At 43.3% G+C, this 25,093-nt stretch overlaps 2 protein-coding genes across 2 annotated transcripts in view; one reads left to right on the forward strand and one right to left on the reverse strand.

Moving 5' to 3' along the window:
• The window catches only part of LOC128657302 (oocyte zinc finger protein XlCOF7.1), a 225,235-nt gene that overhangs the window by 45,117 nt on the left and 155,025 nt on the right, over nt 1-25,093 (reverse strand). The window lies entirely within an intron of this gene.
• LOC128657301 (zinc finger protein OZF-like) overlaps nt 6,886-25,093 on the forward strand; it is a 36,397-nt gene continuing 18,189 nt past the window's right edge. The window contains exons 1-6 of the mRNA XM_053711592.1: nt 6,886-7,024; nt 8,947-9,054; nt 10,538-10,642; nt 12,209-12,322; nt 19,699-19,788; nt 20,276-20,383. Of these exons, the coding sequence (XP_053567567.1) occupies nt 6,973-7,024; nt 8,947-9,054; nt 10,538-10,642; nt 12,209-12,322; nt 19,699-19,788; nt 20,276-20,383 (577 nt within the window). The 5' untranslated portion in view covers nt 6,886-6,972. The remainder of the gene's footprint in view (nt 7,025-8,946; nt 9,055-10,537; nt 10,643-12,208; nt 12,323-19,698; nt 19,789-20,275; nt 20,384-25,093) is intronic.

Below are 25,093 nucleotides of genomic sequence, written 5' to 3' on the forward strand. Positions count from 1 at the left end.
TATCTTAAGCTTTGTTTAGCTCCCTCTTAACATACATTTCTTTACCAATTAGATATCTTTTTCTAACACAGCATAGAGCAAGCTGTGTTTGTTAGTAGTTTGATACCAAGTGGTCCAGCGCAAGTATAAGCCATATCTAGATTTATACTATATTCTCTCACACACACCAGTCCTGTAATGGTTCTCAGCCCCGCTCTGCCTCACACCTAAGCACCTGTACAAGTTCTTAGCCTCTCTCTCTCACACCCCAGCCCCAGTACAGGTTCTCAGTCGTCGTCCCCACCTCTGCCTCACACCTAAGCCCCTGTACAGACTCTCAACCCATCTGTCTCACACCCCAGTCCCTGTGTAGACTCTATGCCCCCTCAGTCTCACATCCCATCACTTGTACAAACTCTCAGCCCCTCTCTCTCACACCCCAGTCCTGTATTGGTTTGCAGCCCTCCTCTGCCTCACACCTAAGCCCCTGTACAAAATCTCAGCCCTCCTCTGTCTCACACCCCAGCCCCTGTAAAAACTCTCAGCCCCATCTGTCTCACATCCCAGCCCCTGTACAGATTCTCATACCCTATCTCTCACACACGTAAGTCCTGTACTGGTTCTCAATCCTCCTCTGCCTTATACCTAAGCCCCTGTGCAAGATCTCAGTCTCCTCTGTGTCACAGCTCTGTCCCTGTGCAGACTCTCAGACCCCTTTGTCTCACCTTCCATCCCTTGTACAGGCTGTCAACCCCCTCTGTCCCACACCTAAGCCCCTGTACAAGATCTCAATCCCTTCTGTCTCCCACTCCAGTCCTTTGCAGACTCTCAGCCCGCTCTGTCTCACATCCTATCCGTTGCACAAGCTTTCAGCCCTCTCTGCCCCACAACTTATACCGTACAAGACTCTCAGCCGCCCTCTCTTTCTCACAGCCCATTTCTGTACGGGTTCTCAGTCCTCCTCTGTCTCACACCCCAGTAACTGTGCAGACGCTTGGCCCCCTCTGTCTCATACTCCAGCTCCTCTATAGACTCTCAGCCTCCTCTGTCTCTCACCCCAGCCCCTGTACAGACTCTCAGCCCTCCCATCTGTATCACACGTCTGCCCTTGTATAGATCCTTAATCCCCCTCACACCACAGCCCCTGTATAGATTCTCAGCTCCCTTCTGTCTCACACGCAAGCCCATGTACACACTCTCAGCCCCCTCACAGCCCCGTCCCTGTACAGACTCTCAGCCCCCCCCTCTGTCTCACACCCCCGTCCTTGTACAGACTCTCAGCCCCCCCCCTCTGTCTCACACCCCCGTCCCTGTACAGACTCTCAGCCCCCCCCTCTGTCTCACACCCAGGTCCTTGTACAGACTCTCAGCCCCCCCCCCTCTGTCTCACACCCCCGTCCCTGTACAGACTCTCAGCCCCCCCCCTCTGTCTCACACCCCCGTCCCTGTACAGACTCTCAGCCCCCCTCTCTGTCTCACACCCCCGTCCCTGTACAGACTCTCAGCCCCACTCTCTGTCTCACACCCCCGTCCCTGTACAGACTCTCAGCCCCCCTCTATCTCACACCCCAGCCCCTGTATAAACTCACAGGCATCTCTCTCTCACACACACACCAGTCCCTGTACAGATTCTCACCCCCTCTCTCTCACACACACACACCAGTCCTGGTTCACAGTCCTCCTCTGCCCCACTCCTAAGCCCACTCTGTCTTACACCCAGCCCCTGTACAGACCATCAGCACTCCTGTCTCACACCCCAGCCCTTGTACAGACCATCAGCACTACTGTCTCACACCCCAGCCCTTGTACAGACCATCAGCACCCCTGTCTCACGTCCCAGCCACTGTACAGGTTCTCATCCCGCCGTAAAGGTTCTTACCCCACGCCCCCTCTCACACCTCAGTCACTGTAGACTCGCAGCCCCCATCTGGCTCACAAACCAGCCCTTATAGACTATAAGGCACCTCTCTGTCTCACACCCAGCCTCTGTAGACTCTAAGACCCCCCTCTCTCACACCCCAGTCACTGTAGACTCGCGGCCTCCCCTATCTCACACTATAAACTACCTTCTGTCTCGCACATAGCCCCCCTCCCTTGCCCTTTCCCTTTCTCTCCGCACACACACCACACCTCTCAACCGGTAAACGGCAGTAAACGTTAGTTGTCACGCCCCCTTAAATCACATCACATCTAGCGGCTAGATCCAATGCGGCTCGGACTGATGATGTCACTGCAGTCACGTGTGAGTTCACTGGTCCTTTAGCTGCAGGGGATCTAGCTGCTACTTGAGGATAAGGTACTGCAAGGAGGGTGTGTGTGAGTCATAGGAAACATCTTTATAATATTATTTATCTGTGTATAATGCACCGGGGAGTGTGAGGCAATGGGAATATCTCTATTATATACCTGTGTATAAGGTACTGGGGAGGGGGCTGTGTGTGTGAGGCAAAACAACTTCTCTGTAATATATATCTTTATATAAGGTACTGGGGAGGGGGCTGTGTGTGTGAGACAATGGGAACCTCTCTATAATATTATATATTTTATATAAGGTACATAGTACTGTGTGTGAGAGGCAATGGGAAACGTTCTATAATATTTTATATATGTATAGAAGCTAATGGAGAGGTGTGTGTGAGGCAGAGAGAACCTATCTATAATATTATCTATCTGTATATAAGGTTCTAGAGAGGGGTCTGTGTGTGCATGAAACAGATGGAACCTCTCTATAAAATTATATATCTGTAAGTACTGGGGAGGGGGCTGTGAGGGGATGTACTAAAACGAAAGACAAAATGGAAAGCCCATAGACTTTAATGGGTTGTAGAGTTAAAAGTGCTATAGCAAATAAAACTATGTGACATATCAAATAGATATTTACCAGATATGTTCCCTAGATACATTATCATATTCTGAAAGTGAGATTATGTGGGATTATTGCTGATTTCTATGGAATGACAAGGGTGAATGACAAAATGAGATGCCCATAGACTTTAATGGGTTGTAAAGTTAAAAGTGTAATTACATAGTAATCAGATATAATCCCACATAATCTCACTTTCAGAATATTCTACTGCACACAGGGAATATATCTGGTAAATATCTTCTTGATATATCTGATAGTTTTGTTGCTATAGCACTTCTAACTTTACATCCTATTAAAGTCTATGGGCATTCCATTTTGTTATTCACCCTTGTTATTCCATAGAAAGCAGCAATAATCCCATGTAATATCATTTTCAGAATATTCTACTGTACCTGGGGAACATATCTGGTAAATAACTATTTGATCTGTTGTATGGCTTTGTTGCTATAGCACTTTTAACTTTACATCCAATTAAAGTTTATGGGCATTACATTTTGTCATTTACCCTTTGTTTTTCCTTTTAGTACATCCCACATAAAGTGCTGAAGGTAGAGCTGTGTATGAGTGAGTTAGAGGGAACCTCTCTATAATATTTCTCAAGGTACTATGGAGGGGGCTATGTGTGAGGCAGATGGAACCTATCTATAATATTATATATATACAGTAGATGTATATAAGGTATTGAGGAGAGGGCTGAGCGTATGAAGCAGAGGTAACCTCTCTATAATATGTATCTGTATATACGTTAATGGGTTGTGTTTGTGAGTAAAATGGAACCTCTATATTACATATGTGTGTGTATAAGACACTGGGGAGGTAGCTGTGTGTGTGTCTGAGGGAATCTGTTTATAATATTAAATATCTGTATATAAGGTATCAGGGTTGGGGCTGTGTGTGTGAGGTAGAGGGAACCGCTCTGATATTATATATATATATATATATTTATATACAATACTGGGGAGGGGTTGTGTTTGTGAGTCAGAGAGAACATATAATACATTTGTGTATACGTACTGAGGAGGAGGCTGTTTGTTTAAGTCTGAGGGAACCACTCAATAATATTATATCTATGTATAAACGGTACTGGGGGAAGGAGCTATATGTGTGTGAGTCAGAGGGAACTTCTTTATAATATTATACATTTGTAAGGTTTTGGGAGGTAGCTGTGTGTATGTGAGTCAGAGGGAACCTCTCTAATATTCCCATGTAGAAGGTACTGGGGAGGGGATTATATGTGTGAGGCAGAAGAAGCCTCTCAATCATATTATATATATTTATATAAGGTACTGGGGTGAAGATATATGTGTGTGTGAGTCAGAGGGAACCTCTTTAAAATATAAATCTGTAAGTACTGGGAGGTAGCTGTGTGTATGTGAGTCAGAGGGAACCTCTTTAAAATATAAATCTGTAAGGTACTGGGAGGTAGCTGTGTGTATGTGAGTCAGAGGGAACCTCTCTAATATGCCCATATTAAAGGTACTGGGGAGGAGATTCTATGTATGAGGCAGGAGAAGCCTTTCTATAATATTATATATCTTTATATAAGGTACTGGAGAGGGACTATATGTGTGTGTGTGTGTGTCAGAGGGAACCTCTTTATAATATTATACATTTGTAAGGTACTGGGAGGTAGCTGTGTGTATGTGAGTCAGAGGGAACCTCTTTAAAATATAAATCTGTAAGTACTGGGAGGTAGCTGTGTGTATGTGAGTCAGAGGGAACCTCTTTAAAATATAAATCTGTAAGGTACTGGGAGGTAGCTGTGTGTATGTGAGTCAGAGGGAACCTCTTTAAAATATAAATCTGTAAGGTACTGGGAGGTAGCTTTGTGTATGTGAGTCAGAGGGAACCTCTTTAAAATATAAATCTGTAAGGTACTGGGAGGTAGCTGTGTGTATGTGAGTCAGAGGGAACCTCTCTAATATGCCCATATTAAAGGTACTGGGGAGGAGATTCTATGTGTGAGGCAGGAGATGCCTCTCTATAATATTATATATCTTTATATAAGGTACTGGAGAGGGACTATATGTGTGTGTGTCAGAGGGAACCTCTTTATAATATTATACATTTGTAAGGTACTGGGAGGTAGCTGTGTATATGTGAGTCAGAGGGATCTTCTTTAATATGCCCACATAAGGTACTGGACAGGGGCTATATGTGTGGGAGTCAGAGGGAACCTCTTTATAATATTATACATTTGTAAGGTACTTGGAGGTAGCTGTGTGTATGTGAGGCAGAGGGAACCTCTTTAAAATATAAATCTGTAAGGTACTGGGAGGTAGATGTGTGTATGTGAGTCAGAGGGATCCTCTTTAATATGCCCATATAAGGTACTGGAGAGGGGCTATATGTGTGTGAGTCAGAGGGAACCTCTATAATATTATAAATCTATAAGGAACTGGGAGGTAGCTGTGTGTATGTGAGTCAGAGGGAACCTGTTTAATATGCTCATGTAGATGGTACTGGAGAGGGGGTATATGTGTGAAGCAGGATAAACATCTCTATAATATAATATATCTTTATATAAGGTACTGGGGAGGACGCTTTATGTGTGAGTAAAAGGGAACTTCTCTGTAATATTATATTCCTGTATATAATGTACTCGGTAAGGTGATGAGTGTTTCAGCCAGAGGAAAACACTGTATAGCTTTAAATGTGTACATATATAAGTGCTGGTGATGTGCTATTAAGACATATGGCACCTCTCCATAGTACTGCATATCTCTACATACGGTGTGATAGGAAAGGTGGTGTATGTGAGGCAGAGAGAATCTCTATAATGTTAAGTGTCTGTATATAAGGTGCTACAGAGGAGGCGTGGGAGAGACAAATAAAGGGGATGTAGAGGACATTAGTGATAAAAGTTATGGATAAAATAATTATTAGTTATATATAAATTAATTCAAAATGTTTTATACATACAACACCAATGTATCCTACACCCCCTGCAGTTCATCAGCCTTTAGTTTAGTTCTACAGTGTAGGGATTAATAATTAGACAATGTGCTGCAAAACTAACCATAAAGCCTGATGTGCTGCAGAGGATGATGGGAAATAATAAAGATTTAGTTATTTTATTCACACAGTATCACCCATTGCTGTGTAGTATACAGCTGTATGGGCATAAATATACTTCTTTTAAGAGGATTATCACCGATTTGGACACATGCTTTCAAAAAAGATTCACTGCCCTTGAAGAAATAACAACTCCTGTGATATTGTATATCATGTACATTAGTGAAAAAATGACTCCAAAACCTAACTTTTTTGCATTTTATATACTTTGTTTAATTTACCATATTTGATTATTAATGCTATTTTTTTTCTATAAATGCTTAGTTTGTGAAAAAAAAATAATATAACTGTTTATAATTTGTGTGGGTAATTCACAGAAAAAAAAAAAGCACTGGAATTGATATTTTAACATACAAATGTGCAAATGGTTAGAAAAAGCTTCAACTCAGGGGTGTCAAATGGCTCAAAAAAGAAAGCAATAAAGATCTAGTGACATAAATAAAAACTATTTAATTGTTAGAACACTTTGTGTGTGTATGTATATATATATATGTGTATACATATATATGTGTGTATATATATATATATATATATATATATATATATATATATATATATATATATAAAAGCAACAAGAAAACGAGGACCAACTGGATCGATTACAACCAAGTGGGTTTATTCAGGCATAGGTGATAAGACACTCGGTGGTGTACAAGGTTAGGTGATATTGATCTGACGCGTTTCGCGCATGTGCAATGCGCTTCATCAGAGATCATTATATATATATATATATATATATATATATATATATAATTTTTTCTTTTTTTTTTCCTTTGGACAATCACTGTCCCCTGTTGCATTAGTTATATTCAGTTTAATCTCTTTACGACTAAGTTAAGTGGTTGTGTATCTTGGTTTGTGTATAATGCTCAAATACAGGTATTTGTCACCCATAATTCACAGCATCTCCCCCTATGATAATGATCTGTATATTAGACCTCTCTCTCTCTTTGTGTTTAGGCTCCTGTTACTGTGAAGATCACGTACTGCGTTTGTCAGTAAAGAAGAAACATTATAAGAATATCTGACAAATTCAGTTGCTGAACAAGACAATGTCTGACAAGACCGAGACCCAAACCTCAGACCTTCCTGATGCACATGGAGGTAAGCAGGACGTCACATGTATGTCGCCTGGTTTTGCTGTATATATGGCAGCAGTGCTTGTCCTGAGAGTACACTGATAATGGCACAGGAGTGTACAGTATATATGGCAGCAGTGCTTGTCATGAGAGCATACTAAGGTAGGCACAGTAGCATGCTGTATATATAGCAGCAGTGTTTGTCACAAGAGCATTCTGAGGTAGGCACAGGAGTGTGCTGTATATATAGCAGCAGTGTTTGTCACAAGAGCATTCTGAGGTAGGCACAGGAGCGTGCTGTATATATGGCAGCAGTTCTCGTCACAAGAGCATACTGAGGTAGGCACAGGAGCGTGCTTTATATATGGTATCGGTGCTTTTCATGAGAGCATACTGAGATAAGCACAAAAACAAACTTTATATTTGGCAACAATGTTTAACATGAGAGTATACTGAAGCAGGCTGAGGAGTCCACTCTACATACAGTGCTCTAGACACGTGCACACTTCTGAGCATACTTAGGTATATTGTCATTAAATACACTTAATAGCCCAGCACCACTGTCAGATGCAAGCCGAAAAAGGGTGCTGTAATCCCTTGATAATCACACATCCAAAAGAGGCAGCACCTTGTAGCAAATAAAACATGTATGATTAAGGGTTGTGTACCCGAAACGTCACTCTGTCTTAACCCTAGTATGTGGAAATAAAGACTTTTATTTGCTACAAGGTGCTGCCTCTTTTGGATGTGTAGGTATATTGTCATGGGAAGGTGCTAAATTTGAACAAAGGATACCAAGAGAAAAAGGTAAATGTAATAACATAAGAAGCATTGTTTGTTTTTACCCTAGCTGTGTGTGTCTACAGACAACGTCACGGTGTGCAGCACTGAGGCATCTAATATTCTATTACCGCTGGTTACATAAACGTATTATGTACAATATGGTGCAGCTCTTCAGTGTGTAGCTGGGGCAGAAGTATGTGCGGCGCTGAGGCAGCTAATATTCTGTTACCGCTGGTTACATAAACCTATTATATACAATATGGTGCAGCTCTTCAGTGTGTAGCTGGGGCAGAAGTATGTGCGGCGCTGGAGGTGCTGCTAATATTGTGATGGTGTCTAGCCGGTACTTCCTGTCACTAGTATCCTGCTTGTCTGTCTGATCTCTCTGCTGCGCACAACACGCTGCTTCCTATTTGCCAGTTTTATGTAGTTCTGAGCCGGACTTTCCTCCTTTTTAAATGGCACTAATTTTCATACAATGTTATTAGCTATCCAGCTTCCCGGGTTTACTGCATGTTGACTCCTCTATTAGGATCACCTGCTTAGCCCTGTATTGTGTATATCACAAACCACAACTGTTACGTGTGTACAGATACAAAAGTAAAACAGGCAGCAAGCTTTTCCTTTAGGTTTATTTGTGTAGCTTTTTATTATATCAGTCATGTAAAACCTCACAGTTCGCTGGTATAGACTCTCTCATTGCAGGGTCATTTACCAGAGAGTGTGAGATCAAGGAGTTTCATACAAAATAACTACACTTTTCCAAGATGCTGGTTTATCTTTACTCATAGTTGGTTCCTGTTAACCTTTAAAGAGAGATGAAACCCAAATCTTTTCTTTTGTGATTCAGAGAAAACAATTTAAAAAAAGTTTTCAATTTATTTCTATTTTCAAATTTCCTTTGTCCTAATGATATTCTTTGTTAAAGAGATACCTAGGTTGTTGTCTGGAGCAGGAAATAGTGCGGCCATCTAGTGCTCTTGCAAATGGATAATATTCCTGCAAAACTGCTGCCAGGTGTGCTCCAGACACAAACACACTCCTAATGTTTTTGTGTGTTTGATACTATTAGCTAAATTATTAGGCTTTCACTAATTCTGTTATATAAGTTTATGTTACACCCTGTACCGTGCTCTATCAGGTAACTTCCTGCTGTAATTACAGGGCGTCTAGAGGAAAACCCAGGCACTGGGCTATTAAATGTGAAGGAAGAGGATGAGACAGATGACATGAATAGTCATCAGACTGAAATACATTGCTCCCTCCCTGCCGGTGAGTAGTAATACGTGAGAGTCTGCCGGGGCTGTGCACATAGTTACTTACTGCTCTCCCTCCCTGCTGGTGAGTAGTAATACGTGAGAGTCTGCCGGGGCTGTGCACACAGTTACTTACTGCTCTCCCTCCCTGCCGGTGAGTAGTAGTATGTGAGAGTCTGCCGGGGCTGTGCACACAGTTACTTACTGCTCTCCCTCCCTGCCGGTGAGTAGTAATACGTGAGAGTCTGCCGGGGCTGTGCACACAGTTACTTACTGCTCTCCCTCCCTGCCGGTGAGTAGTAATACGTGAGAGTCTGCCGGGGCTGTGCACACAGTTACTTACTGCTCTCCCTCCCTGCCGGTGAGTAGTAATACGTGAGAGTCTGCCGGGGCTGTGCACACAGTTACTTACTGCTCTCCCTCCCTGCCGGTGAGTAGTAATACGTGAGAGTCTGCCGGGGCTGTGCACACAGTTACTTACTGATCTCCCTCCCTGCCGGTGAGTAGTAATACGTGAGAGTCTGCCGGGGCTGTGCACACAGTTACTTACTGCTCTCCCTCCCTGCCGGTGAGTAGTAATACGTGAGAGTCTGCCGGGGCTGTGCACACACTTACTTACTGCTCTCCCTCCCTGCCGGTGAGTAGTAATACGTGAGAGTCTGCCGGGGCTGTGCACACAGTTACTTACTGCTCTCCCTCCCTGCCGGTGAGTAGTAATACGTGAGAGTCTGCCGGGGCTGTGCACACAGTTACTTACTGCTCTCCCTCCCTGCCGGTGAGTAGTAATACGTGAGAGTCTGCCGGGGCTGTGCACACAGTTACTTACTGCTCTCCCTTCCTGACGGTGAGTAGTAATACGTGAGAGTCTGTCGGGGCTGTGCACACAGTTACTTATTGATCTCCATCCCTGCCGGTGAGTAGTAATACGTGAGAGTCTGCCGGGGCTGTGCACACAGTTACTTACTGCTCTCCCTCCCTGCCGGTGAGTAGTAATACGTGAGAGTCTGCCGGGGCTGTGCACACAGTTACTGCTCTCCCTCCCTGCCGGTGAGTAGTAATACGTGAGAGTCTGCCGGGGCTGTGCACACAGTTACTTACTGCTCTCCCTCCCTGCCTGTGAGTAGTAATACGTGAGAGTCTCTGCCGGGGCTGTGCACACAGTTACTTACTGCTCTCCCTCCCTGCCGGTGAGTAGTAATACGTGAGAGTCTGCCGGGACTGTGCACACAATTACTTACTGCTCTCCCTTGTAGTTTACTGTCTGGTTTATAAGAGCAGATAACACAATGAGTTTAACCCTTGTTTAGTTCATGTTGTAGTTTTATACCGGAATATAGAGGCTCATGGTAAAAAAAAAAAAAAAAAAAGGAGAGGAAAAAAGAGCAGACTGTGTTAATTTGGTGTTATTGTCTGTCTGGGAAATACACAAACTGTTTTATGGTAAAGTTATAAAAACTATATCATGGGATATAAAAACTGAATCTGCTTTATTTGTGCAGATGAAGATAACGCTGATATAGTGAAAGTTGAGATAACAGAAGATCTGTTTGTGAGACAACAGCTAGAAGCACGAAATGAGGAAACCATTGACAATATCAGCCAAGGTGAGTGTGCACTTGTGATGAGTCTGACTGACACAGGATACAGGTGAGTGTGCATGTATGTTGTCTCTGAGGGACACGGTTATAGGTGAGTATGCACATGTTGTGTGTGTGTGAGGGACAGAGGTTACATGGAATTAGGCACTTGTGTTGTGTCTCAAGGACACAGGTTTACAGGTGAGTGTATATGTATGTTTGTCTGAGGGATTAAGGTAGCATGATTGTATTGTGTGTGAGTGTGCACATATATTGTGTGTTAGGTTTGTGGGTTACAGGTGAGTGTGGAAACCAGACTTTGGACTCCTTGCACACATGCCCTAGAGATATGCAACTGCACCTCACTGATGAGGCCCAAGAGAGGCCGAAACGTACATCTGGGGTTTGTTGTTTGTCTTGTTCAGAGAAGAATTGCCTGGTATTTCGGTGCTGGACTGTCATTGGGCAGGGTCAGACTGATATGCTACAGGATATTTTTTCTCTGTGAAAAGGCATAGTGTGCAAAAAGAGACTGCACCCTGAGTGGCACTGGCCTTGTGGACAAGCACAGAAGGTTTTCTAGCTATTGTTCTGTCTCAGTGAGTGCGTCTCTCTATTTTCTTGATTTTACAGGTGAGTGTGCACATATATTGTGTGTGAGGTATGTATGTTATAGGTGATTGTGCACATATATTGAGTGTAAGGTACATGGGTTACAGGTGAGTGTGCACATATATTGTGTGTCAGGTACATTGGTTACAGGTGAGTGTGCACATATATTGTGTGTGTGAGGTACGTGGGTTACAGGTGAGTGTGCACATATATTGTGTGTGGTATGTGGGTTACAGGTGAGTGTGCACATATATTGTGTGTGTGAGGTATGTGAGTTACAGGTGAGTATGCACATATATTGTGTGTGTGAGGTATGTGGGTTACAGGTGAGTGTGCACATATATTGTGTGTAAGGTACGTGGGTTACAGGTGAGTGCGCACATATATTGTGTGTGAGGTATGTGGGTTACAGGTGAGTGTGCACATATATTGTGTGTGTGTGTGTGTGTGTGTGAGGTATGTGAGTTACAGGTGAGCGCACATATATTGTGTGTGAGGTATGTGGGTTACAGGTGAGTATGCACATATATTGTGTGTGGTATGTGGGTTACAGGTGAGTGTACACATATATTGTGTGTGTGGTACGTGGGTTACAAGTTAGTGTGCACATATATTGTGTGTGAAGTATGTGGGTTACACGTGAGTGTGCACATATATTGTGTGTGAAGTATGTGGTTTACAGGTGAGTGTACACAAATATTGTGTGTGAAGTATGTGGTTTACAGGTGAGTGTACACATATATTGTGTGTGAAGTATGTGGTTTACAGGTGAGTGTACACATTTATTGTGTATGAGGTAAGTGAGTTACAGGTGAGTGTGCATAGTAAGTGTGATAGTCTACTATATAATGCTCTTGTGTGCACATGGTAATTTTTGGGCCATTACATAATTTTTCGTTATATATAATGAGAGATACATTGATACATCCCACGAGCACTACAAACAACTTACACATACATGTATATTCTTATAATGTACAGGCCATATGGATGGGACACCTTCAGAGGGCTCAGCGTTTGAGCACAGAGGAGAACCGTATGTGTGTGATCACGTGAAGACTGAGGAGGATGAAGTTCCTATAAATACGGCTACAGGTGATTAGCGCTAATTAACACATTACACTCAAACATCCGACGGATATAGCGCAGGTCTTGCCTCTGGCATGCAGTAGTAGCACAACTTCATCACTTTCGGCAAAGCTTCGCTAGATGGTTACACAGCAGACACAAGTCAGTGAGCAGCTCATGTATGAATAACTAAGGGCTAGATTACAAATGAAGCACAAAAATATAATCAGTATTTATTGCTAACTCCACTCAAGTTAAATCTATAGTGTGTCTATTCTTGTATTCAGATTACAAGATGAAAGTAAAATGTTATTGCAAGAGCCAAAGACTCGGGTGCGCTGACATATGGAGTTCGGATAGCGTGACCTCGCTGAGTCCCTTTCTGCATAGACTCCTGTGTTTTTATATATATATACACCTTTGTGTCTGTTCCAGTCCAGCGCCAGATCATAGACCATATCTCTTTAAATCACTGTTGGAACATTTATTTCAATAATAAACCTTGTTTTTGTATAGAATATGTATAACTATGAGTGAAATACTTTAGTTTAATATACTATACATGTGTTATGTTGCACAGATATTTAATGGAACAGTAAAGTCAAAATTAAACTTTTGTGATTTAGATAGAGGATACAATTTTAAACAACTTTCCAATTTACTTCTATTATCAAATTTTCTGTGTTCTCTTGGTATCTTTTGTTAAAAAGCATACCTAGGTAGGCTAAGGGGCAGCAATGCACTACTAGCTGACTGATGTTTGGTGCCTACACATATATGCCTCTTGTCATTGGCTCACTAGATGTGCACAGTAATGCATTGCTGCTCCTTCAACAAAAGATAACAACATTTGCTTCATTCTGTTGGTACCAGAAGTAAATTAGAAAGTTGTATAAAATTTTACTCTCTACCTGAATCATGAAAGGTTTTAAGGACTAATTTACTCAGTGCTATTTTGTAATGCACTTTACTTGCCAATTTAATATGAGTGAGAGTAGCATATCCTGCTATATCCATCCTAAGTATAGGGTGCACTAACTAAATATCAGCCTCGTTAAATAGACCTGAAACCCCAAAGTTTTCTTTCATGATTCAGAGAGAGAGAATACAATTTTAAATAACTTTCCAATGTACTTTTATTATCTAATTTTCTTCATTCTCTTGGTATCAAAAGATGGGTAGAGAACAAAACATATTAGAAAATAAAAGTAAATTAGAAAGTTGTATACAATTGCATGCTCTCTGAATCTATCTGACAATGTCATGTCTCTGATAATAATTGTGCGCAGCGTCACACTAAGGTTAAAGGTTGTGCTTCAGCTCATGGGTGCAGTGCACAGGTGAGTGTGTGTAATTTGCCTGAGGGACGCAGGGTCCAAGTGAGTGTCTGTAAGGGGAACAAGCTAATGTAAGTTAGTGACGTGTCTGAGCAAATCATGACATAGAAAAGTGTATATGTATCACCTATCCGAGGTCACAGGTAAGTGCACGTGTGACATGTCTGAGTAATGCAGGGTACAGGTGAGTGTATGCGAGTGACGTGTCTGAGGGGTGCAGGGTACATGTGTGATATATGTACACAAAATTACAATGGCACCACAACGGCAATCTCCCCTAATTTGAATGGTTCATGAGGTACTAAAAGAAATAGGCCTCTAGTAATGGTTATGAGCGAGGAGTAGTGCTGTGCAGTAGTTCATTAGAAAATTCAAATTGTGGAAAATAGAGATCCACAGAAAAGACTGCACATATAGCGCACTCTGTCAAGACTAAAAGGAGAGAACATAAAGAATTAAAACATAACTTTTAATGAAGAAATTAAAATAAGGGACCCACTGGGACAAATGTATAAAAACAATACAAGAGCTGTGAAATAATAACCTCCTGATTGTATAAACGTATCGCCTTTTGAATAGTCTTCAAATAAGACAATCGGGAAAATTAAATGTGCGGACACAAGAGGATACTAATCACTAATAAACGGACAGTAATAAGTCCTCTCATATAAGTAAATTTTCCCGTACGGGAGAGCTAGACCAATGAGTATAGGAAGCTAGTGAAAATAATGGTTTGTCATAACTACCTGGTTCCTAGACCAGAAAGAAGGAGTATGCTATATATAATATATATATATATAGTAGTTACAGTATAAATATTGATACTCTATACAACTTCACCATAGGTTAGGGTTCGAATCTGGGTCAATTAGAGTACTTCAACAATAGTGTGCATGTGATTATATTATTTCAAATCATGTATAGAATGAATACACATATGTTAAAACCCCCTCGCTAATATTACGATATTCTAGAGTTAGTCGCACGGGTGGAAGCTTAGAACCTAAGTAACCAATTAAATCTCCTATGTGGGGAAAAAAAAATATCCCGCTACAATACTGGGTTATTATTAGAGGTTATAACCAAAGTTATTTCCCATCTTGGGTATAGTATGCAGATAGCCTGGGTATAAAGCTTGTGATACTACCACCTGCACTAGGTGATAGAGTTATAGTTCTAACAATATAATGTTGTTGGAACAATTTTCACAGTAACGTAACTCATAAAATAGCACCATTAATATGGGTCAATGCTCAGCCCAAAGAGTCTGTTAGGATATAAAATAAGACTAGGTAATAATAGCTGTAAATTGTGTTATACGCAACAAGTGGTTATATTAGGGAATGCAGCGGTACGTGATAATAATAGAAGCTTAATTTACAAGCGTTAATGTTAACACTGGTACTCTGACAATAGAGCGATGATTCTTACTGAACAGACTTAAATACGGCTAAATAACCAATTGTAGACAATCCATATATAAGAATCTTCACTGAGAGATATCAAACAACATACCATACAACAGGGGCTGACTCTGGACCAATACTAAGTGTGTGTTACCTAACTAATACCCCTAGATACATTGTATCGCTCAAATAAGAGAGTTAACGGGTCAACATTATGTATCAACCACTCTAATTTCAGTAGCAGCCTCTATTATTATCACGTACAGCTGCTTTCCCTAATATAACCACTTGTTGCATATAACACAATTTACAGCTATTATTACCTAGTCTTATTTTATATCGTAACAGACTCTTTGGGCTGAGCATAGACCCATATTATTGGTGCTATTTTATGAGTTACATTACTGTGAAAATTGTTCCAACAACAGACAACATTATATTGTTATAACTATAACTCTATCACCTAGTGCAAGTGGTATTATCACAAGCTTTATACCCAGGCTATCTGCATTCTTTACCTAAGATGGGAAATAACTTTGGTTATAACTGTGGAGTTATAAAATCATGATTAGAATAAAATATACTATTTCAAAGAAGAATTACACATTACATATGTTCTTCATAGATAAAGCATTTAGATATACAATAAAATAATAAATCTATTGCCAAATCATTATTTCTTTAGATTATGATGTGGAGATATAAAACATAGAATATGGGAATGTGGAATTATATAAATGAGATTAATTTAGATAGGATTAGTCAGAATTTAGTTAGTAATGGGTTAATGCTTTTTCAAGGACACTGTATTTAGGACTGTGACATGTACATTCATTTGCTGTTGTCCATCAAAACACCTTTACTGCTAGCTAGACACTTAACACCCTATAGAGTGCGCATGAAGAAGTTAAAATAGAATTTTCTATATGTCAGCCAAAATTATAAAGACTTTTAAGGTAATTAACATATAAAAAGGTAGCCTTTCATTTATGGTATGCTTTAATTTGATTGGTTTAAAATTGTGTATATAAGCTTTGAATTTGTATTAAGCTATTGTTATCTGTTAGCTTCAGATCTCAAGGTATGTATAAATCTTGTTGTGATTAATAAATAATTTATGTCAACTAATATTTGATAGATATGAATATTAATTTAATCTGTTAGATAACCCAGATTGAATATTTGTCTATAGCTAGTTTTATATAGCCAAGGCATATAATAGTTATATTAAAGAATAATTCTTACAGCATCTCTTTTTCGATCCTCTTTTGCGAGAATCATACATACATCTGTTGCTAAACACTCATGTAATGACAGCCCTAGACTGAGGTATACGACAATAACCTCTAATAATAACCCAGTATTGTAGCAGGATATATTTTTTCCCACATAGGAGATTTAATTGGTTTCACCCGTGCAACTAACTCTATAATATCGTAATATTAGCGAGGGGGTTTTAACATATGTGTATTCATTCTATACATGAGTTGAAATAATATAATCACATGCACACTATTGTTGAAGTACTCTAATTGACCCAGATTCAAACCATAACCTATGGGGAAGTTGTATAGAGTATCAATATTTATACCCCAACTGTAACCACTAGAGCATCTGTAGGTATCACGATCTATACCATCTGTGATTTGATTATATATAGCATACTCCTTCTTTCTGGTCTAGGAACCAGGTAGTTATGACAAACCATTATTTTCACTAGCTTCCTATACTCATTGGTCTAGCTCTCCCATACAGATTCATTTACTTATATGAGAGGGCTTATTACTGTCCTTTTTGTTAGTGATTAGTATCCTCTTGTGTCCGCACATTTAATTTTCCTGATTGTCTTATTTGAAGACTATTCAAAGGCGATACGTTTATACAATCAGGAGGTTATTATTTCACAGCTCTTGTGTTGTTTTTATATATTTGTCCCAGTGAATCCCTTATTTTAATTTCTTCATTAAAAGTTATGTTTTAATTTTTTTTTTGTTCTCTCCTTTTAGTCTTGGCAGAGAGTGTAGCTGTGTCGTGTGTCTGAGGGATGCAGGGTACATGTGAGTGTAAGTGTGTGATGTGTATGAGGGATGCAGGGTGTAGGTCAGTGTACATGTGTGATGTGTCTGAGGGATGCAGGGTGTAGGTCAGTGTATGTGTGTGATATGACTGAGGGATGCAGGGTGCAGGGGAGTGTACGGTTGTGACATGTCTGAGGGATGCAGGGTACAGGTGAGTGTACATGTGTGACATGTCTGAGGGATGCAGGGTACAGGTGAGTGTACATGTGTGACATGTCTGAGGAATGCAGGGTACAGGGGAGTGTACATGTGTGACATGTCTGAGGAATGCAGGGTACAGGTGAGTATATGTGTGATGTGTCTGAGGGATACAGTGCACAGGTGAGTGTACATGTGTGATGTGTCTGAGGGATACAGGGCACAGGTGAGTGTACATGTGTGATGTGTCTGGGGGATACAGGGCACAGGTGAGTGTACGTGTGTGATGTGTCTGAGGGATACAGGGCACAGGTGAGTGTATGTGTGTGATGTGTCTGAGGGATACAGGGCACAGGTGAGTGTATGTGTGTGATGTGTCTGAGGGATACAGGGCACAGGTGAGTGTACGTGTGTGATGTGTCTGAGGGATACAGGGCACAGGTGAGTGTACGTGTGTGATGTGTCTGGGGGATACAGGGCACAGGTGAGTGTACGTGTGTGATGTGTCTGAGGAATGCAGGGTACAGGTGAGTGTACATGTGTGATGTGCCTGAGGGATACAGGGCACAGGTGAGTGTACATGTGTGATGTGTCTGAGGGATACAGGGCACAGGTGAGTGTACGTGTGTGATGTGTCTGAGGGATACAGGGCACAGGTGAGTGTACGTGTGTGATGTGTCTGGGGGATACAGGGTACAGGTGAGTGCACATGTGTGATGTGTCTGAGGAATGCAGGGTACAGGTGAGTGTACATGTGTGATGTGTCTGAGGAATGCAGGGTACAGGTGAGTATATGTGTGATGTGTCTGAGGGATACAGTGCAAAGGTGAGTGTACATGTGTGATGTGTCTGAGGGATGCAGGGTATAGGTGAGTGTACATGAGTGATGTGTCTGAGGGATACAGGGCACAGGTGAGTGTACATGAGTGATGTGTCTGAGGGATACAGGGCACAGGTGAGTGCACATGTGTGGTGTGTCTGAGGAATGCAAGGTACAGGTGAGTGTACATGTGTGATGTGTCTGAGGGATACAGGGCACAGGTGAGTGTACATGTGTGATGTGTCTGAGGGTTGCAGGGTACAGGTGAGTGTATGTGTGTGATGTGTCTGAGGAATGCAGGGCACAGGTGAGTGTACATGTGTGATGTGTCTGAGGAATGCAGGGTACAGGTGAGTGTACATGTGTGATGTGTCTGAGGAATGCAGGGTACAGGTGAGTGTACATGTGTGACGTGTCTGAGGAATGCAGGGTACAGGTGAGTGTACATGTGTGATGTGTCTGAGGAATGCAGGGTACAGGTGAGTATATGTGTGATGTGTCTGAGGGATACAGTGCAAAGGTGAGTGTACATGTGTGATGTGTCTGAGGGATGCAGGGTATAGGTGAGTGTACATGAGTGATGTGTCTGAGGGATACAGGGCACAGGTGAGTGTACATGAGTGATGTGTCTGAGGGATACAGGGCACAGGTGAGTGCACATGTGTGGTGTGTCTGAGGAATGCAAGGTACAGGTGAGTGTACATGTGTGATGTGTCTGAGGGATACAGGGCACAGGTGAGTGTACATGTGTGATGTGTCTGAGGGTTGCAGGGTACAGGTGAGTGTATGTGTGTGATGTGTCTGAGGAATGCAGGGCACAGGTGAGTGTACATGTGTGATGTGTCTGAGGAATGCAGGGTACAGGTGAGTGTACATGTGTGATGTGTCTGAGGAATGCAGGGTACAGGTGAGTGTACATGTGTGACGTGTCTGAGGAATGCAGGGTACAGGTGAGTGTACATGTGTGATGTATCTGAGGGATACAGGGCACAGGTGAGTGTACGTGTGTGATGTGTCTGAGGGATACAGGGTACAGGTGAGTGCATGTATGTGATGTGTCTGAGGGATACAAGGTACAGGTGAGTGTACGTGTGTGATGTGCCTGAGGGATACAGGGCACAGGTGAGTGTACGTGTGTGATGTGTCTGAGGGATACAGGGCACAGGTGAGTGTACGTGTGTGATGTGTCTGAGGGATACAGGGCACAGGTGAGTGTATGTATGTGATGTATCTGAGGGGTACAGGTGAGTGTATGTATGTGATGTGTCTGAGGGATACAGGGTACAGGTGAGTGCATGTATGTGATGTGTCTGAGGGATACAAGGTACAGGTGAGTGTACGTGTGTGATGTATCTGAGGGATACAGGGTACAGGTGAGTGTACGTGTGTGATGTGCCTGAGGGATACAGGGCACAGGTGAGTGTACGTGTGTGATGTGTCTGAGGGATACAGAGCACAGGTGAGTGTACGTGTGTGATGTGTCTGAGGGATACAGGGCACAGGTGAGTGTATGTGTGTGATGTGTCTGAGGGATGCAGGGTACAGGTGAGTGTATGTGTGTGTCTAATATTACAAGTTCCTTGTTCGGTGCAAAAATGTAACCATATTTATATGATCTATGCAGGGGATGTTAAGACCGAAGTCACACTTAATGCTGAACAGACTAATGAACTGAAAGCTCTGAAGCAGGAAATCAGTGACAATATCAGTACAGGTGAGTGTACGTGTGTTATGTTTCTGAGGAGTGCAGGGCACAGGTGAGTATACGTGTGTGTGATGTGTCTGAAGGATGCATGGTACAGGTGAGTGTATGTGTGAGACGTGTCTGAAGGATGCAGGGTACAAGTGAGTGTATGTGTGTGATTTTTCTGAGAAAGATGCAGGTCACAGGTTAGTTTAAGTGTGTAATGTGTCTGAGGGATGCAGGGTAAAGATGAGTTTACGTGTGTGATGTGTCTGAAGGGTGCATGGACAAAGTGAGTATACGTACGCGTGTGGTGTGTCTGAGGGACGCAGGTCACAGATGAGTGAGTGTATGTGATGTGCCTGAAGGATGCAGCATCCAAATGAGTGTACTTTTATGATGTGTCTGAGGGGTGCATGGACCAAGTTAGTGTATGTGTGTGTCTAATATTACAACTTCATTGCACAGTGCTAAAAAGCTAAAATGAGATGAAACCATATTTATATGATCTATGCAGGTGATGTTAAGACTGAAGTTACACTTAATGCTGAACAAACAAATGATCTGTATGTAAAGAGTCAGCAGGAAGCTGTGAAGCAGGAAATCAGTGACAATATCAGTACAGGTGAGTGCACGTGTGTGATGTGTCTGAGGGATACAGATCATCTGCCCCACTAGGCACAGGGAGGTTTTTACTAGGAAGAGAGAGACTTTTTAGAGCCATCATCTCTTTCCATTAAAGCACACAGATGAAAATTCCCCTGTTATTTGTAGCTGATTGTGATATAATGTATGTAGGTCTAAAATAAAAGTCTAAATTATTAAAGATAAAATATGTTTGTCTGAACTTTAGTACATCCCTTAATATATCTGACATGTTCTGTCATATCTCTGTTACATTCTCCCCCACTAGCAACATTTGCTAACATAAATATAAATACATAGAGAGATCATTGAAATACATGAAATTATTGGTAGTTGAAATATTATTAGGTTCATATTTGATCAACTTTTCAGCTGTACTTTATTGGAAGGAGAAAAAAACTGTGGTGTATTTAGGTTTTGTGCTGCAGCCCCCCCCCCCCAAAAAAAAAATATTGTTTTTTAATATTGTTTTTGGGGAAGTGTGTAAAAATGTTTTATTTATTTTTTCATAATAATTCAGGAAAAAATGGGCTAGCAGAACACTTGCATACTGGTGGGTTGAATTGCATGCATCTCATACCATTTTCTCCCTGAGAAAAGGGAGGGAAAGGAAAGAAGGAAGAAAGAGAGAGAAAAGAAAAGTGGGGAGGGAGAGGAGAAAAGGGGGAGGGAAAGAAAGGAGTGAAAGAAAGGAGCAAGGGAGGGAGTTGAGAGAAAGAAGGGAGGGAGGAAGTTGAGAGAAAGAAGGGAGGGAGGGAGTTGAAGGAGGAAGGGAGTTGAGAAAGGGAAAAAAGAGAGAGAAGAGGAAGGGAGGGAAAGAAGAATACACTTTGAAACAATAACTGCACTTCACATGCAACAACATACAGTAATTACCATTGTTACAGAAGCATTAGTTATTTTGTTGTGAAGAAACTTATTTCCCAGCAGCAATGCCTGAACCAGCCAAGCCAGCGCCTAAGAAGGGCTCCAAGAAAACTGTAACAAGTATCATTTCATAAAGGGTTAACTCTGTTCAGTTTTGAGAAAACTATTTTCTGAGGCAGGTTTCCTAGCATATTGTGTACTGTAATTAAGTTTGTGATAAGCATTCACTGCTAGGTGATAAGAAGGACTCAATTGTTTTCTTGTGTGTACTTGTTATCTGCGGTGGCCTGTCCAAGGGCTTTGTCTAAATGTGTGATGGGGGATTTTATGCTTCCCCCCCTGGGAGTGCCCTGTGTGCATGTAACCTAAATAAAAAGCAGGCTGGGCATCCCAGTCCTCAGTTCTTGGTTGTCCCTCAATCGCAGCGTTGACTCGTTTTTGTGGGCAGAAGGGTATCCTAGCTGTACTACAGCTAAGGGGGATTATTCTACATTTGCGAGACTCATATAGAATACTATGGAAAGCAGTTTCTCCCCTCTTCAGCAATAGGAATCCAGGCTACTAAGCGGTCCATCTCTCAGCGAGACTAAGGGTAACCGTAACATTTGGCGGCAGCGGTGGGATTTTTCCTGGATTTCCTAGGAGAGGTACAGAACGGATGGAGAGCGCTTACGAAAAATTGAAGCGTACAACCCTAAAGGATTTACTTGAAAGCAGAGGGGGGTACGCCAGCAACCGGCCGAGGAGAGAGCTGATCGCAGAATTGACCGAACTGGATCAGAGCTTCACAATGGCGGAAACACCGACCACGATTAGTGACGAAAAAACCAGGATTGTTCGGGAGAGGCTCTCACTGTACGGGCCGAACCCCTCCATGGAATTGGTACAGCAGTTGATGGCGGAAGCGGACAAGGATATACGAGAGACTCGAGCCCACGAACTCAACCTAGCGAACGCACACCGCAATGCTGAAGCCCCGCAGGTAATCATCCCTGTCGAAAATGCTGGGAGGCCCAAGATACCCTATGCGGCATTTCGACCCTTCCTAGAGAGCGAGACAGGGATTGATGAATATTTGGCGGACTTCGAAAGGCAATGTGCCCTGCACCAGATTCCCAACAGGGAGTGGCCCACGATATTGTCTGGGAAACTATCCGGGCGAGCCCTGGAAGCCTTTCGTACTCTGGGTGCTGAGGAAGTGACACAGTATGAGCTAGTTAAGGAGACACTGTTGCGACGGTACGCAGTAACTCCGGACGCGTATCGCCGACAGTTTCGGGGCACGAAAAAGAAGCCTAACGATACCCATATGGAATGGGCGCACCGAATGCGGAGAGCGGCAAATCACTGGATGAGCGGAAGTAAAGCGGTGACTGGTGAGGAAATTTTACAATTGTTTCTCTTAGAACATTTTTATAATGGCATGGAACAGCAAGGGAAGGAATGGCTGCGAGACAGGCGACCTTCTACCTTAGAAGAAGCAGCCAAATTGGCCGATGAACATTATGACTCCCGTCTTCACGAACCCAGAGAGGTTTACCGTGCACCCCCTCGTGCTGAATTCCGAGCCCCGGTGCCCGCAGGGCCCGCCCGACACTCAGGACCACCCAATAACAGCTCTGAGCGTCCCAGACCGACTTGCCACCGATGCAAGCAACCAGGGCATTTCATGGCTAGCTGCCCCCTTAATACGCACCAGACACCCAGGAATTACAATTACCCCTCTGGGGCATATCGTCCGGCCCGGACCCTCTGTGTTAACCAAGAGGCCCCTATGGAGGAATATTTGGGGCCGCTTCACGAGGCGGACCCTGTATATGCTGCCTCAGATAACCGCCAGCACCATCGGCAGAAGGTATGGCTCGAGGGGCGATCTACCGAGGGATTGAGAGACACAGGGGCTACTATCACGCTGGTACAGAGTCATTTGGTGCCGGAGCACAAGCGATCTGGACAGACTGTGGCCGTTAGAGTGGCGGGGGGGGATGTGTACAAAATTCCAACAGCTAAAGTGCATCTTGATTGGGGAGCGGGAAAGGGGGCTGTGAACGTGGGCATAATGGATAATTTACCTGCCGAAGTACTACTGGGCAATGATTTGGGCCCCATGACTTCTGCCTATGCTCCAGTATGCAACAACGAGGCGGACCCAGTGACTACACGGGCCCAAGCCCGGACGGAGCGAGAACTCTCACCAGTGCGGGAGACACAGGTAAGACCTACCCCGACATTGCCTGACATGTTAGGCCCCATACCCTGGGACACCCCAGATGCTTTCGAGACAGAGTCTAAGACTGACCCGACCTTACAAAAGTACCGGGAACGAGCAGAGACCGGAGGGGGCGGGGCAGATAATGAAACATTCTTATGGGAAAAAGGGAAACTATACCGCTGGACAGAGAAAAGGGGACAGCGTAGGCGACAGCTGGTAGTGCCCCACAAATACCGTCAAGAAATCCTCAAGATAGGCCATGACATCCCCTTAGCAGGCCACCTAGCTGTAACCCGTACCCTACACCGCATTACTCACACGTTCTTTTGGCCAGGGGTACACGCCGACGTTAGAACTTACTGTAACACCTGCGATGTGTGTCAACGAGTAGGAAGGCGAGGCGATCACCCTAAAGCCCATCTAGTAAATATGCCCATTGTAGAGGAACCCTTCAGCCGGGTTGCTATTGACCTAGTGGGACCACTGGCTACCCCTAGTCCCTCCGGTAAGCGCTACATTCTTACCGTAGTGGACTACGCTACCAGGTACCCAGAGGCTGTCGCCCTATCCAACATACAAGCGGATACGGTAGCGAATGCACTAGTACAGGTGTTCTCCCGGGTAGGATTTCCAAAAGAAATCCTATCCGACCGAGGCACCCAATTTACGGCTGAATTGACCCAACAACTCTGGCAGGTTTGCAAAATTAAGTCCCTCCTGAGCTCCCCATACCACCCCCAGACGAACGGGCTGTGTGAGAGGTTCAATGGGACCCTCAAGCAAATGCTCAAGACGTTCACTCAGGAATACCGAGACTGGGAACGCTTCCTGCCGCACCTCCTTTTTGCTTATCGGGAGGTGCCCCAGGAAACGACAGGGTTCTCTCCCTTCGAGTTGCTCTACGGAAGAAAGGTACGGGGACCCCTAAACCTGATCCGGGAGCACTGGGAGGGAGAGATGGAGACTGACGGTGTCCCCATTGTGCCATACGTGCTGGAACTCAGGGACCGAATGGAGCAATTAGCCAAATCCGTGCGGGCTAATCTCCAGTCGGCCCAGAGAAGACAGAAAGTATGGTACGATCGGGGGGCCCGAAAGAGAATCTTTACCATAGGACAAAAGGTGTTAGTACTTAAGCCGGTGAAGACAGACAAATTGCAGGCGTCCTGGCAGGGCCCCTACCAGATCGTAGAGAAAAGGGGAGACACCACTTATGTGATAGCTAGCTGCCACGACAACAATCTTAGAAAGACATTCCATGTAAACATGCTCAAGGAATATTTTGAGCGACCAGAGAACGTGACGGCCGTATGTTGTTCCCCTCAGGAAGGCCCCGACAGTCTACCCATTCCAGACCTATTAGAAAAGAGTCTCCCCACAGGTATAGTGGCTCAGGTTCAGATAGGAGACCGACTTAGCCCCACTGAAAGGGAGCAGCTCAACCAACTCCTACAGTCCAAACACCTCACCTTCTCCCCGAAGCCAGGGTACACTACTTTAACCACCCACCAGGTAGATACTCCGGGACAAGCTCCCTTGCGCCAGGCTCCGTACCGAATCCCCGAAGCAGTTAGGATAGGAATGAAGAAGGAGATCGATGAGATGCTCCAA

This window comes from Bombina bombina, chromosome 4 (assembly GCF_027579735.1).
Source record: "Bombina bombina isolate aBomBom1 chromosome 4, aBomBom1.pri, whole genome shotgun sequence".
Classification (NCBI taxonomy): domain Eukaryota; kingdom Metazoa; phylum Chordata; class Amphibia; order Anura; family Bombinatoridae; genus Bombina; species Bombina bombina.